The sequence below is a fragment of the Genypterus blacodes genome, unplaced genomic scaffold (genome assembly GCF_046128005.1).
Source record: "Genypterus blacodes isolate CSIRO-AG114 ecotype Tasmania unplaced genomic scaffold, CSIRO-AGI_Gbla_v1 ptg000058l_1, whole genome shotgun sequence".
In the NCBI taxonomy this organism is placed as follows: Eukaryota; Metazoa; Chordata; class Actinopteri; order Ophidiiformes; family Ophidiidae; genus Genypterus; species Genypterus blacodes.
In genome coordinates, this window is record NW_027466870.1 from 5,443,418 (window position 1) to 5,456,824 (window position 13,407).

The 13,407-nt window shown below is 47.3% G+C and overlaps 1 protein-coding gene across 2 annotated transcripts; it reads left to right on the forward strand.

The window, feature by feature from the left end:
- The first annotated feature begins 646 nt into the window (after positions 1-646).
- sin3b (SIN3 transcription regulator family member B) lies at positions 647-12,930 on the forward strand. 2 transcript variants are annotated; one of them, XM_076153000.1, is made up of 19 exons: positions 647-1,148; positions 2,277-2,383; positions 2,772-2,925; positions 3,811-4,176; positions 4,393-4,548; positions 4,781-4,909; positions 5,050-5,139; positions 5,265-5,383; positions 5,544-5,757; positions 5,916-6,032; positions 6,206-6,444; positions 6,582-6,765; positions 8,042-9,131; positions 9,503-9,672; positions 9,815-9,988; positions 10,135-10,227; positions 10,342-10,436; positions 10,727-10,925; positions 11,618-12,930. In XM_076153000.1, exons 1-19 carry the CDS (start codon positions 1,038-1,040, stop codon positions 11,852-11,854), a joined length of 4,044 nt encoding a protein of 1,347 aa, XP_076009115.1. In that variant the 5' UTR covers positions 647-1,037; the 3' UTR covers positions 11,855-12,930. The 2 variants fall into 2 exon arrangements, with proteins under 2 accessions (XP_076009115.1, XP_076009116.1); XM_076153001.1 differs by having other exon boundaries at positions 5,053-5,139.
- The last annotated feature ends 477 nt before the right edge of the window (positions 12,931-13,407 follow it).

Here is a 13,407-nt window from a genome sequence, read left to right on the forward strand (position 1 = left end):
CAGCGAAGTCAAAGCGGCTCCGCCAGAAACCATATCCTCCCCAACCACATCAGGGCCCGCCGAGCCTCCCAGCAGACTCTCCCTTCCCCTGACCAGCAAGGAGAGCCAGAATCAAGCAACCACCTCGTCGGTATCGCCCCCTGCATCAGAGACCTGACAGAGTACCTGACAAACGCAGCCATGCTGTTTGAAGGTCAAGATTGATATCAGGTTTTTTATTTGAATGAATGAATTTTCCTAATCAAGTATACTAATATTAATGCTCATCAATAAATAATTTGAAATCCAGTTACCTGTCATTGTCTTCGTTGAAATGCACATAAACACGAAGTGGACGTCTGTCCAGCTGCTTTTTGTAGGTCAGTATTTTAAACCGTGCAGCATCGGAGCAGCATTTGACTTTACCTGTGTGAGGAAACCATCGGTCCCGCTGTGATTAGTCACTGCTGCGGCCCGCTCTGTAGCAGATCAGGTCGTTGTGGGCACAGAGGACTTTGTAGTGGTTTTGTATGGAGTAACATTCACAACATTGTTCTTTGTAGCAGTGAAGGGGGTGTGGAGCAATTTGACTCTTGTGAACAACCGCTCCGCCCCTTTTTGTGCGCAGGCGCAGTAGATTTTTTCACTCTTTTTTTTAATGTTTCACTCCTACTCGGGCTTCCGGACGCCAAGACAGACCGCTGCCGCCGAATTTAAAGAGACAGGCGATAGTTATTTTAAAATAAGATAAACGACAACCATTGTCTCGGGTTATTTTCCGAGGCTCCCTTTCTCGGCTTGTTTGGTTCGTTGGTTATATTGAATCAAACTCTTCGCGGATAGCAGCTTAATTGTCACCAGCCTCCACTCTCTGGATTTTCCGTCCTTTTCGCGGTGCACCCAGACTGCCCAGCCAGCCAAAGTAGGGGTTGCTGGCAGGCTGGCTTCCCGATCAAGAGGAAGGTTTGTCGGCTAGCCAACAACTGGAGGTACACCGAAGCTTCCCCCTCTCTCTCCAAGTTGTGGCAGTGGCTTTCGAGCCTTCTGTCGCCGGGATAATGGCGAAGATTCAGGCACACAGCACCACGAAGCAAATAAACCAAATCCAAGACAAGCCTTATGTTATAACACAAAAGCAAGTGCAACAGCAGCACTTCCAGAAACTGAAGGTAAGACAACGGACACGAGAGGAGAGGAAAAAGTCTCAGAGAGTCACAACCATTTTGTTCGTCTGAAGCACTGCTCGGGGATTTGCAGCTATTCTCTTTTTTTCTCTCCGGTAACGCTGAGAGAGGGTAGTGAAAGGAATTGGCTGGCTAGCTGTTAGTTAGCTCGTTGGCCTATTAAAAGTAATTCATCGCTAAACATACGATTACTGGCGTTTAAGGATAATGTGTTAGAAGCGTTATTTCATCAATGGACGTCTCTGTGACAGTCGAACCACACAGTTTTTAGCGATTTTCGCCTCTTTCTGTGTCAATAATAGCCGGTGTGAGCTAACGTTAACTCAAAGTTCCTCCTTGTTCGGTTTTTCAGCCTCCCCCGAACAAAGTGGAGGACGTCAGCCTGGCTAGCCAACAACGGCTACTTCAATTGATTAGCAGCTCCTGTGACATTTTCTCGCGTTATGGCAGTGTTCGCAATGTTCACAATGTCCATAAAAAGCATTTGAACGCCGCCAGCACGACACGACGCTGGCCGGTCACCTCGTTGTGACTTGGCCGTATTCGGGCTTGTGTTCGTTTGTGTTGTAGTGGAGTTATTATGGTTGTTAGCTAACGTTAGCCGCAGCCTCTTCAGATGTTTGTGACAGTGCTTTGTGTGTTTTTGGAGCTTGTGGACGCTGTGAATAAAACTGTGGGGGTCCAGTGAACAAAAAGCAGCTTCGTGGTGGTTTTTCTTGCTTATTTATTTATTTATTTCTCCGGGCAGTACTGCTTACTGAAGCGTTTGTTGGTTCAACACTTCGTTTTTGTCAAGGAAAAACCCGCAAACCTTTCGCTCTTCTTCTGCGTTAAAGAGTCCACAGAGGGGTTTTTAGCGGTGTTCATGTTACTGCGGGCTTCTGGCGGTGATTGTAAGTCCCCCATGAAGCTCATTATGAATGGGGACAAAATGTAGCGACGGATCGTAAGAGTGGTGTTCAGGCCATTGTCCTGCTCAACACGTTATTTATTCTATTCACTACATTTAAAGGCTACTGTCTCTGATCCGCTTTAGGAAACACTACTGCGGGATATCGGAGGTCAAATAAGAAGCTGACGTTTGTTGCATTGTTGTTTTTCCGCTCTGTTTAGGTTGAAGATGCCTTGTCATATCTGGATCAAGTCAAAATCCGTTTTGCTAACGATCCGGGGATATACAACAAGTTTCTGGACATCATGAAAGAGTTCAAGTCACAGAGGTAACACCGATGTGCGAGCAGCCGACACACACACACACACACACACACACACACACACACACACACACACACACACACACACACACACACACACACACACACACAGCTTTAATGATCACTTGCATTAAACATTATGCTGCCCACCACTGCTCAGCTAAGACGTCACTCACATAAGACTGTACTCAGGCACAAAGGTTTAAATATACGCTTTAACAGGATGAGAACATTTAAAAAAAATCAATTTCTTCAATTGTGGCGCTTGTGTGTGTGAAATTGCACAAAGGATACCTGCAGCACACATTTACCACTAATTTAGATTTATATGGATCACAATGTAATCACCTCTTCTAACATTCAACTAATAACGTTGGTTTGTTCTTCTGAATAGCATCGACACCCCGGGGGTTATAAACCGCGTGTCACAACTCTTCCATGGGCACCCGGACTTGGTCTTGGGCTTCAATGCCTTCCTACCGCCGGGGTATCGGATAGAGGTCCCCAAGAACGGCATCGCTTTCCTCCAGTCTCCATTCTCTTCCCAGGTAAGACTCTTTCTTCAGACATTTTCCAGCCAGTGTCTTTAACATCTTAAACCCTAAGAGCTCTTCAGCCTGTCTGTAGTTGTTCAAATCCATAGAACTTTTGTCGACAAGATCCTATAGTTTGTAACTCAACAAATAGTTATATTGAGTTGCAGGGTTAGATTACAGCTGAATTATTGTTTCTGAATCAGTTAATTAACTAAAAGATTATGTAATTTAATGTTCCACTATTAAGAAAACAGTGTCTAACAGGTTTCAGTCATGTGTTGTTGTATTGGACAGCATCATACTGTATGGTATCTTCATCAACCTCCAATATTAAAACTATGTCATTATAATGGAAACACAACTGCAGCATCTAAAGAGACGATAGAATTACATCAACAATTGTAAATGCTAACAAACTGAGCATTTTGTCTTCACCAGGGCTAATGTGTGTGTTTGTGTGTGTATTCAGTTAGATTGTTCTGCTGCACCTGATTTAGAATGCTGTCTTGCATGTGAACAGTTGACAGAATGTGACTTTATAATAGCACTGCATCGCCACACTTGAGTTGCATTATTACTGTACCCACTGGCTACTTATCCACTTAGTTTCAAATCATCTCGTTCTTAGCAACGTAGAGTCTAGATAGCAAGTCATCACTGAAGTAGTTCCTTTTAAAGCAACCTACACACTTAATTGGATAAATGGGCACAGACAAAGCAATGTCACATAAGATACACTGCGTTAGTCTGCATCCTTTTATACCAAAGAGTCAGAGGTCTATGGATTGTGTCAGATTGCTACTTAAGTCTTTTCATAACGATACATGCATTAAAATATTGTAACCACAGCTCAAGTGAAGCGGCTAAACGACCGTGTTCCATCTCCGTGTTGTCTAGGTGTCCCCGGGCCAGCAGGGGAAGAGTCCAGCCACCTCTTCAGTGACCACAACCTCAGGTAGCTCGTCTGCCTCCCACGCTGAAGTTGGACCGGCCCAGAGCAGCGAAGTCAAAGCGGCTCCGCCAGAAACCATATCCTCCCCAACCACGTCAGGGCCCGCCGAGCCTCCCAGCAGACTCTCCCTTCCCCTGACCAGCAAGGAGAGCCAGAATCAAGCAACCACCTCGTCGGTATCGCCCCCTGCATCAGAGACCAGTCCTGTAGAGTTCGACAGTGCCATCAGCTACGTTAACAAGATCAAGAACCGTTTCCTAGACCACCCAGAGATCTACAGAGCCTTCCTAGAGATTCTTCATACTTATCAGGTACTGTAGAGATGAAGAAGAAGTAGGTGTTTGTAGTTCAATTTTTATTAAATACTTTTATTGGTTCAACATTGTAAATGTTGCCAAAAACGTCAGTGTTGTCACCGCCAAGTTCACAGAGCTGTCGGTGCCTTTTGCCAACTTGTTGGCCGGTTCCAGAGTGTAGCACCTGTGGTCGGCCTTTTCCAACTAGGCTTGTCCCTTTATGTCTTTCAGAAAGAGCAGCTGGAGGTGAAGGAGAGTCGAGGCAGCCGGGGCAGCAGTGGGATGACGGAAGATGAGGTGTTTTCAAAGGTTGCCAGTCTTTTCAAAGGCCAGGAAGACCTGCTGGCCGAGTTTGGACAATTCTTACCTGATGCCAAGCGATCACTGGTCAGTCAGTCAGACAGCTGTAGACAGAAACATACAAACATTTCTACAACTCTACTTTAGATGTGTAAGCTTCTAATGTCAACGCATTGCATGATCTAGACTTTTCTGTCTGGTTGTCACTAAACATTCCTTGGAAACAATAATTGAATGTGCATCAACAATACACCAAAACATTGCGAAGAACTGTGGTCCACCTTTTGCTGACTTCCCTGTGCGACTTCCTCCGCTGTAGTTCACAGGGAGCTCGCTGACGGGAGGGAAAGATCAGCTGAAAAGACCGGAGGAAGAGGACTCGCTATCCAAACAGAACAAGAAAAGGCCCAGACCCATGCTACTGCAGCACATGTCACCACTGCTCAAGGTACGGCTGTGACAGAGACCTGAATCTGTCTGAAACGACCGCCCCGATCAATATGCACGCCTGTACCTACATTCTTTTAATTCAAAATATTTTCTTGACCTTTTGAAATGATAATGTTGAGGTTTTTCTGTTTAATTTAGAAGAAAATGAAGTATTCCTGTACCAAAGATCAGTCATTTGCTTCAGTTGGGAAGCATGGGGTCTTAAGAGAATTCTCATTCTTTGATAAGGTGAGGCATCATTTTACAGTGCAACAATATTAAGATAAGCATCTTTGTTTGCTGTTGACCCCCTCCCTCCCTGCACATTCTCCGTGACCCCTCCGTCTTAATGTTTTTTCTTCTTGTCATTTCAGGTTCGTCGCCTGTTTAAAAGCCAGGAAGTGTACGAGAACTTCCTACGCTGCATCGCCTTGTTTAATCAGGAAGTAGTTTCAGGAGCTGAGCTACTACAGCTTGTCACTCCTTTCCTGGGGTGAGTGGATGGAGGGGTGATTGAACTGTATCAGAGAGGGAAATGAGACGCACAGTTTCAAATGTTAGAAGCTGTTTTGTATGCAGACCATGCATGACCTGGTTTGATGAGTCTGATGGGAGACATCTTTCACTCAATATTTCCTTCCTTCTCCTTGCAGGAAGTTTCCTGAGCTGTACACACAGTTCAAGTCATTTCTGGGCGACAAAGAGCTCTCTCATGCTGTGTCAGGGCTGTCTGAACGCTACGTGGAGGGGGGAGGGGGCCGGGAGGTGGATTATGCCTCCTGCAAACGCCTGGGGTCCAGCTACAGAGCACTGCCCAAGACCTACCAGCAGCCTAAGTGCAGTGGGCGTACTGCTCTCTGCAAGGAGGTACACAAGTTAATACACAACCAGATGCAGCAGGAAATCAGTGCATGGGATTGGCTAGTTTTGGTTTTGAAAATCATTTAGAAATAATCCTCTTTAGAAAAGCTTCTGTATTGATGACTGACGGTTTGTATTGTGTGTGTTTGTGTGTGTGTGTGTAGGTGCTGAATGACACCTGGGTGTCGTTCCCCTCCTGGTCCGAGGACTCCACCTTTGTCAGCTCAAAGAAGACTCCCTATGAGGAGCAGTTGCATCGCTGCGAGGATGAAAGGTTTGAGGTATGATCGTCCAAACCATTAATGCTCTCTGCCAAGAAGGCTTCTACTAAAGCCTCATTTCACTGTTCTTCTTTTATATTCCAACTGTGACTCTTTGGAATTAATAATCCATCAGCAGCACTTCCTCCTGGAGCTCTCTCTAAAACGCTCTGTGTCCTAAACTCCACCCTTAGTTGGACGTGGTCCTGGAGACAAACCTGGCCACCATCCGGGTGCTAGAGAGCGTCCAGAAGAAGCTGTCCCGCCTGTCACCTGAGGACCAGGACCGCTTCAGATTAGATGACTGCCTAGGGGGAACTTCTGAGGTCATCCAGCGGCGTGCCGTCTACAGAATCTATGGAGACAAAGCCCCTGAGATCATCGAAGGACTGAAGAGGAGTCCAGCCACCGCTGTGCCTGTGGTGCTGAAGAGGTCGGCTTTGAACACATCCAGTCACACACACGCTTCTTTAGTTTGTACATTAATCCAAACTCTGAATCCACAATAAAGTTATTGATGCCTACTATAATGTGATGTAATCCTAAACAAAGTTGTTGCCTCCTCTCCAGATTGAAAGCGAAGGAGGAGGAGTGGAGAGAGGCCCAGCAGGGTTTCAACAAGATCTGGAGGGAGCAGTATGAGAAGGCCTACCTGAAGTCCCTGGACCACCAAGGGGTCAACTTCAAACAGAATGACATGAAGGCTCTGCGTTCAAAGAGCCTTCTCAACGAGATCGAGAGCGTCTATGATGAGGTGTGTTTTAAACCATGACATGAAGGAGGTCTGAGGGTCAAATGATACGACTCTATAAGTTTGAGAATGAGCTGTTAGGGGGAGAGAATGAGAGAATGTTAGGGGAGGGTCGGCAGGAAAAGGTAGAAACGACCAGATTCCTGGGAGGCAGTGGCTCAGTGGGTAGTACTTCCGTTTGGGAACCGGAGGGTCGGGGGTTCGAGCCCCTGCCGAGGTGCCCTTGAGCAAGGCACCGAACCCTCAATTGCTCCCCTCTCTGCGAAGGGTGGTAATGTAATGTAAGTCGCTTTGGATAAAAGCGTCTGCCAAATGATCGTAATGTAATGTAATGTAATTCCTCCCCGTCACTCCTGCGTCTGCTCAAAAGTAGTGAGTGAGTCAAGTGTGACATCATTCATGATGTCATTAACAGTGACATCAGTCCCCGTGCTGCTGTCTTCCATTTAGTCGAAGTCAGAGCTGGGAATGATGTCATGCCAGAGCAGACTGCCTTTGTTGAGTCACTGTTAGCAATACCAGCTCATAACAATGCATTAAGCTGTATTGTATTTTGCCTGAACAAAGACCGTAGCAACGCAGATAAACAGATAAACAATAAAGTAAACAACAGCTTCAACACTGTAGCTTTGTGGGCTGCCACCTTGGATTTTGGAGTTGGAGAGATTCCTCTGACTTTCTGAGTCGGGGAGCGTTCCAGTTCATATGTCCGACTGGGAATTTGGAAATTCCAACTTTCCATTTCAACACACGTACACACACTGCTCTCCAGTGATAGTAATAAAGAAGAGAATATTGGACTCTTTCCCCTCGCCCTCCTTACCTTCACTGCTGCTGCCTCTCTCCCTCCTGGTGAAGTGTGTGTAGAGCTTCTGTGAGTGAACACAGGCTGAGGAAGGCAGACGCCATCGCTCTCATTCTCTTCCCTGATTTGTGATCATGGTGTTTGGGAAAGCCACCCTGACAGGGAACTCAGAGATGTTCTCCCCCCCGTTTCCAAAGCAGTGTGTTCCCACAGCAGCTCCTCACACAGTGTGTTCCCAATGTGGTCTCAAAGTAGTGTGGTGACGTTGCCATTAACAACTGTGATGCTTTTTATTATGATGTCATACACATCGTGACATCATTCATGATGTCATCGATTCATGTCTCACCCAACTATAATTTGCTGCAAGTCTTCTGGTTTCTACACTTAGGTTGAACATTAATTTCTCTGTTGTTCTCCTCATGAGTCCCTCTGTTCTCCTAAACTAACTCCTGCATCTTCTGTTGTCCTCAGCGTCAGGAGCAGAGCACAGAGGAGGGCGGTGTTGGCCAGCAGGGCCGAAATGGGTCGGGTGCCGCCTCAACCAGTGAGCCTCACATGGTGTTTACCTACGAGGACAAGCAGATCCTGGAGGATGCAGCTTCGCTCATCATCTACCACGTCAAGCGTCAGCCCACCATCCACAAAGACGACAAGGACCACATCAAGCGCATCATCCAGCACTTTGTCCCAGACCTGTTCTTCTCCCGCCGAGGCGAGCTCAGCGACACTGAAGACTGGACAGATGAAGAGGCTGAGCCCGAGGATGGAGGAGAGAGGGGAGAGAGGGGAGAGAGAGGAGAGAGGGGAGAGAGAGGCGAAAGGGGAGAGAGAGGAGAGAGGGGAGAGAGAAGCGAAAGGGGAGAGAGAGGTGAGAGAGTTGAAAGGGTAGACAGAGCAGAGAGGGGAGAGAGAGGAGCATCAGCAGTCCCAGCCCCAGCCCCAGCCCCAGCTCCAGTTCCAGCAGCAGCAGCAGCAGCAGCAGCAGGAGGAGGAGGAGGAGGAGGGGGTGGAGGAGGAGGAGGAGGAAATGGCAACTCTAATATCCCAACAGGAGCAGGGACACCCACAGGTAGTCAGTCTCAACCCCAGCTGGCTCAGGCTCAGGCTCAGCCCCAGCCCCCGTCCCTGCCTCAGCAGCAGCTGAATGGTGACTCCAGGCGGAGACGCTGCAGTCCACCCCAACAAGCTGACACAGAAGCCTCCACCACCTCCAGCAGCACCAGCCAGCCTGCAGGGAATTCCGGATCTACTCCTGGCTCCACCCCCATGGAGACGAGTTCAGGAGGCGCTACCGGAGAGAAGGTGGACCTGCGAGACCCCGAAGCAGAGCACCAGAAGGAGCTCGACGGCGTATACAACCTTTTCTTTGTCAACAACAACTGGTACTTCTTCCTGCGGCTGCACCAGACTCTGTGCTCGCGGCTGCTGAAGGTTTACCGGCAGGCGGAGCGACAGCTGCTGGAGCACAGGGCGGAGCAGAGCAGAGAGCGACTCCTCATGGCCGAGGGAAGGAGGGAAAAAGCCTGTGACCTCGCCATGGAGCTGCGCCTCAAACAGCCCAGTAAGTTCAGACACTGTGTGCTATCAAAGAGTTTTAGAAAGGCCAGCCTCTGGTCTGGCTCAACTAAAAACACTTTAGATTTAGACCTCAGGTGGATTAGTAGGAGTTGTATCAATTACCTGTGAAGTCTTGAGCTGAGTCTAACATGAGGTAGTGTGGCCTTGTAAGGCATTTCTCCTGTAGATCCATATTAGCTTCATAAAGCATGATCCTGATCTACTGCAACCTCCTGTCAGCTCTTAATGACGCCCACTTGTCCTCTTGTAAAAACAATGAAACCCATTCCTGATGTAGCGCCTGAGTGAAAAGCAGCAGCAGCATGAATCAGCAGGAGTCAGCAGGTTCATTCATCTGTGTCTCTGCTTCCACAGGTGAGGTGGAGTTGGAGGAGTACTACCCGGCCTTCCTGGATATGGTCCGCAGCCTGCTGGATGGGAATCTGGACTCCACGCAGTACGAAGACACACTCAGAGAGATGTTCACCATCCACGCCTACATCGGCTTCACCATCGACAAGGTCATCCACAACATCATCCGGCAGGTAAAGCAACGTTTCCCCTCGCACACTCGACTTGACGGTGAACCATTTATATTCTACGTAGCCGTCCTGTGTGCATCGTGTGTGTATGGTGTGTGTGTATCGTCTGTCAGAATTTGAGCTCTCTCCCCCTTGTCCCCCGCAGCTGCAGCACCTAGTGAGCGACGAGGTGTGTCTGCAGGTGGTGGATGTGTACCTGGCTGAAAGGAAGAGAGGAGCAGCAGGGGGGAATCTGTCCTCACAGTGTGTGAGAGCAGCGTGGGAGACCAGCTACCAGTGGAAGGCAGAGAGGGTCATGGCTGAGGAGAACTGCTTCAAAGTGAGCATCAGTGCTTCTGTAGGACCTGAGGATGATGAGGATGTGACAGAACAGCTCTGATAACACTTATCTGTGAGGAAGTCCAAGTTGTCAGATTAAGTCTCTTTTCTGTGGTTTACTTATATGTTTGTGTTTTGTGTCTTCAGGTGATGTTCCTCCAAAACAAAGGTCATGTGACGATGACCATTGAGCTGCTGGACACTGAGGAGGCTCAGGCTGATGATCCCTTAGACGTACAGGTAAACAAACACACACTCCACAAACCCTTCAGACTCTTTTTCTCTACTAGATTAAAAGGTACTGTGGGAGTTGTGTGCTGTCATATTAAAGTGTGTGTCCTCTCTGCCCCTCAGTGTCTCTCCAGCTACATGGAGCAGTTTGTAGGAACAGAGTCCAGTCTGTGCTCTCAAGCTGAGGGATACTTCTTCAAACCTGTGTTTCTGCCCAGGTAAGAGACTTTACTCATTAATAAGTCTTTAAAAACACAGAGTGACCCCAAAATGTGTTCAGATTGTAGATGAATTTAATTCATCAATTAATTAGTACTCACTTTGGAATACTCTCATATGTTGCACATGGTAATGCCACTCAGGTCTGCAGGATGTCATGGACAATGTGTCCCATAGACAACTGAGATAGAGAAGTGCCCACAGTCAAGAGTTCAAATGTGTCAAACACCACAGGAAGTAGCCAACATTACAACATATTCCATTAATCATGGTCTCCTCCTTCCTCTAGGAATCTGCGTCGCTTCCGTCGCTGGCAGGTCCGACAGGTGGAGGCCATGCGCTGCCGGAGGGAGTGGCACCGCCAGCTGGGCGTGGAGAACGCCGGCAGCCTGGACTGCCGCTTCAAACTCAACACCCACAAGATGGTGTTCGTCATGAACTCTGAGGACTACATGTACCGCCGAGGGGCGCTGGTCAAGGCCAGGAAGGTGAGAGGGACTTAGGAAGAGATTCAAACTAAGAGCCTCCACAAAGTTCTTTGCTCGTATTTCACACTGTATTTCATGTACAGTTAACAGGGAGGGGGGGGCATATCCCCTTGACAGCAGGGAGGTGATTGGTCAATTCCTATCACATGACTCTGAAATGCTGCACTTCTTTCTCAGTTTTGTACGAATATTGGCTTAAAGTTTACACATCATCACGATTACATGGCCTGAACTCACAACTACGAGCATTAAGAGCATTGATTGTGTTTGTGATCACATCAAAACTGATTGTTCTGCTGAGCGTCTTAGATATCAGATTTATTGATCCCTACCATGTGAGGAGCTTCAGAGTTTATAGTTTTGAACCCAACTGTCCCTCTGCTGTGCTCTCTGTCTGAGCTCATTGTGTCTTGGCTCTCGCTGCTCTGTCAGACAGACAAAGTTCAGCAGTGGAAGTTCCGCTCAGCACTTCCTTAACTGTTGAAGAGTTCCTTCTTTGGACTAGGAGATAAAATGGTTCCTGGTTCCTCAGGAAAAAACGGAAAAAGGAAAATTCCCGAGCTCCTGACAGTTTCACCAAACAGCTTCCTGTTGTGTCAGAGGCACAGTTGGTTCCCTGTCCCATGTGGAGAGTGTGTGTGTTTGCTGGTGTTCTAGACGAGGCTCTGACAGCTTTTCCTCTTCCTCCACAGTCGCAGCACCGAGTGGCTGTGAATCAACACGACCGCTTCGACAAGTGGCATCAGGGATGGCTGGCCGATCACGTGACGGCCTCAGCCGAGCGCTCGGTGCAGAATTGGCTGCTGGGCGAGGAGGAAGAGGACATGATCCCCTGCAAGACCACCTGTCTGTCCACTGAGGTCAAAGGTCAGGCGGTCAACAGATACCAAGTTCATTACAGCGGAAGCAAAGCCCCTGCGTCACCGTAGATGTCTGGATAGACATGAAGCATCTACACACACACACTCAGAGACACACACACACACACACCTACACACACAGAGATAAATGCATGGACATAGAGGACATTTCCATTCTTACACTACATACACACACATCTACAGATCCACATGCTCATTCACTTGAAGAAGGAAAAAACTAAGTGGAGCCTCGGGAGTGAAAGGTGAGTGAGGGAGTGAGACAGAGTGCACAGAGAGGAGTGAGGAGTGGAGACATGGACCAGGACACACAGTGAGGTGATGAGAATGGACTCGGTCCTGACGCAGCTGTCAGGAGGGGGGGGACGCCTCTTTTTGCTATGGGTTGGACACGGCACAAACAAGCTCATCATCCTTACAATCATCTTCATGGGTTTATCTGCTGCCGATCAGACGATGGACAGTTTGTGACATCATTGGAATTTGCTTCAGAAATGTGAATGTCTTCTTTTTTTCTTTCTTTTTTTTTTTTTTTTTTTTAAAAAGTCCAGTGTAGTTTTTAGCTTCTAAAGCCAGAGAGCCTTTTGCTTGTTGGTTGGTTTCTGCGTGTTTATATGGAGAGATAATGGTAAACGTGTGTATGTATGTGTATCCTGCACTCTTCATTTTGTCTGTGTGTATGCCCAGTACAGGCTCCACAACTCTGGTAATAGCATTATTACTGTATGTGCATATATACAGCAGCGCTCCTGTCTTTTATATATGCATCTACACGAGTATGTTGAGTGACAAATCTAAAGATCATGTGGTTCTTTACAGTGTTTGCTGTCAGCCGGCTCTTGATGTTTGCATTTTTTGTCTTTTTTTTTTTTTTCTTCCTCCCCATTGTTTGAGTTGTAATATCACTGGGGACGACACACACACAGTCCTTCACATGAATTGGTTTAATGATGATTAAGCGTTCGAATTATGTATCATATTCATGATTTCAGCAAATGTTTACTTTGCATTGTCTTTTTTTGCATCCTGACATTGAAAATAAAAGCGAAATATCAGTGTTAAAAAAGAATGTATAACATTTATCCTGTATCAGTTATGAAATAAAACAACCTAGTTGTGATCTTCTTAACAGGAGGCTGGCACGTCTGTTTTGGTAAGCAGAGACCTGGAGGAGGAGCTAAAACAATGCTTATGTTCCTTACACTGCAGTCAGGTCACTTTAACACCATACAACTTTGGTTAACTCTTTGGTTAAATGGTAAAGTATTGTGATTGTTGTCTGACTTGTTGTCTGAGTAAAATGTTCTCCTTGTTGTTTCACGGCTGCTGTCTAACAGGATTTCTAGGACACTGAACATAACCCGATCAGATTCAAGCTGCACAATGCGAAAGAAGAAACCTGCACCAAACCTGAGAACCTGCCAATGATTTTTGCTTCCTCACCCTCCTTTGATCCCAGCTGACTATCTTGACCTAAATCTGCTCTGGACCTGGAGTGAGCAACATGCAGAGGTGACCGGGTGAAGGACCGCAAGCTAGACTGACTTTACCTCACAAGGGTGTTTGAAGTACTGGGCCCCTCTACCTGAAGTGTACTTTTAAAC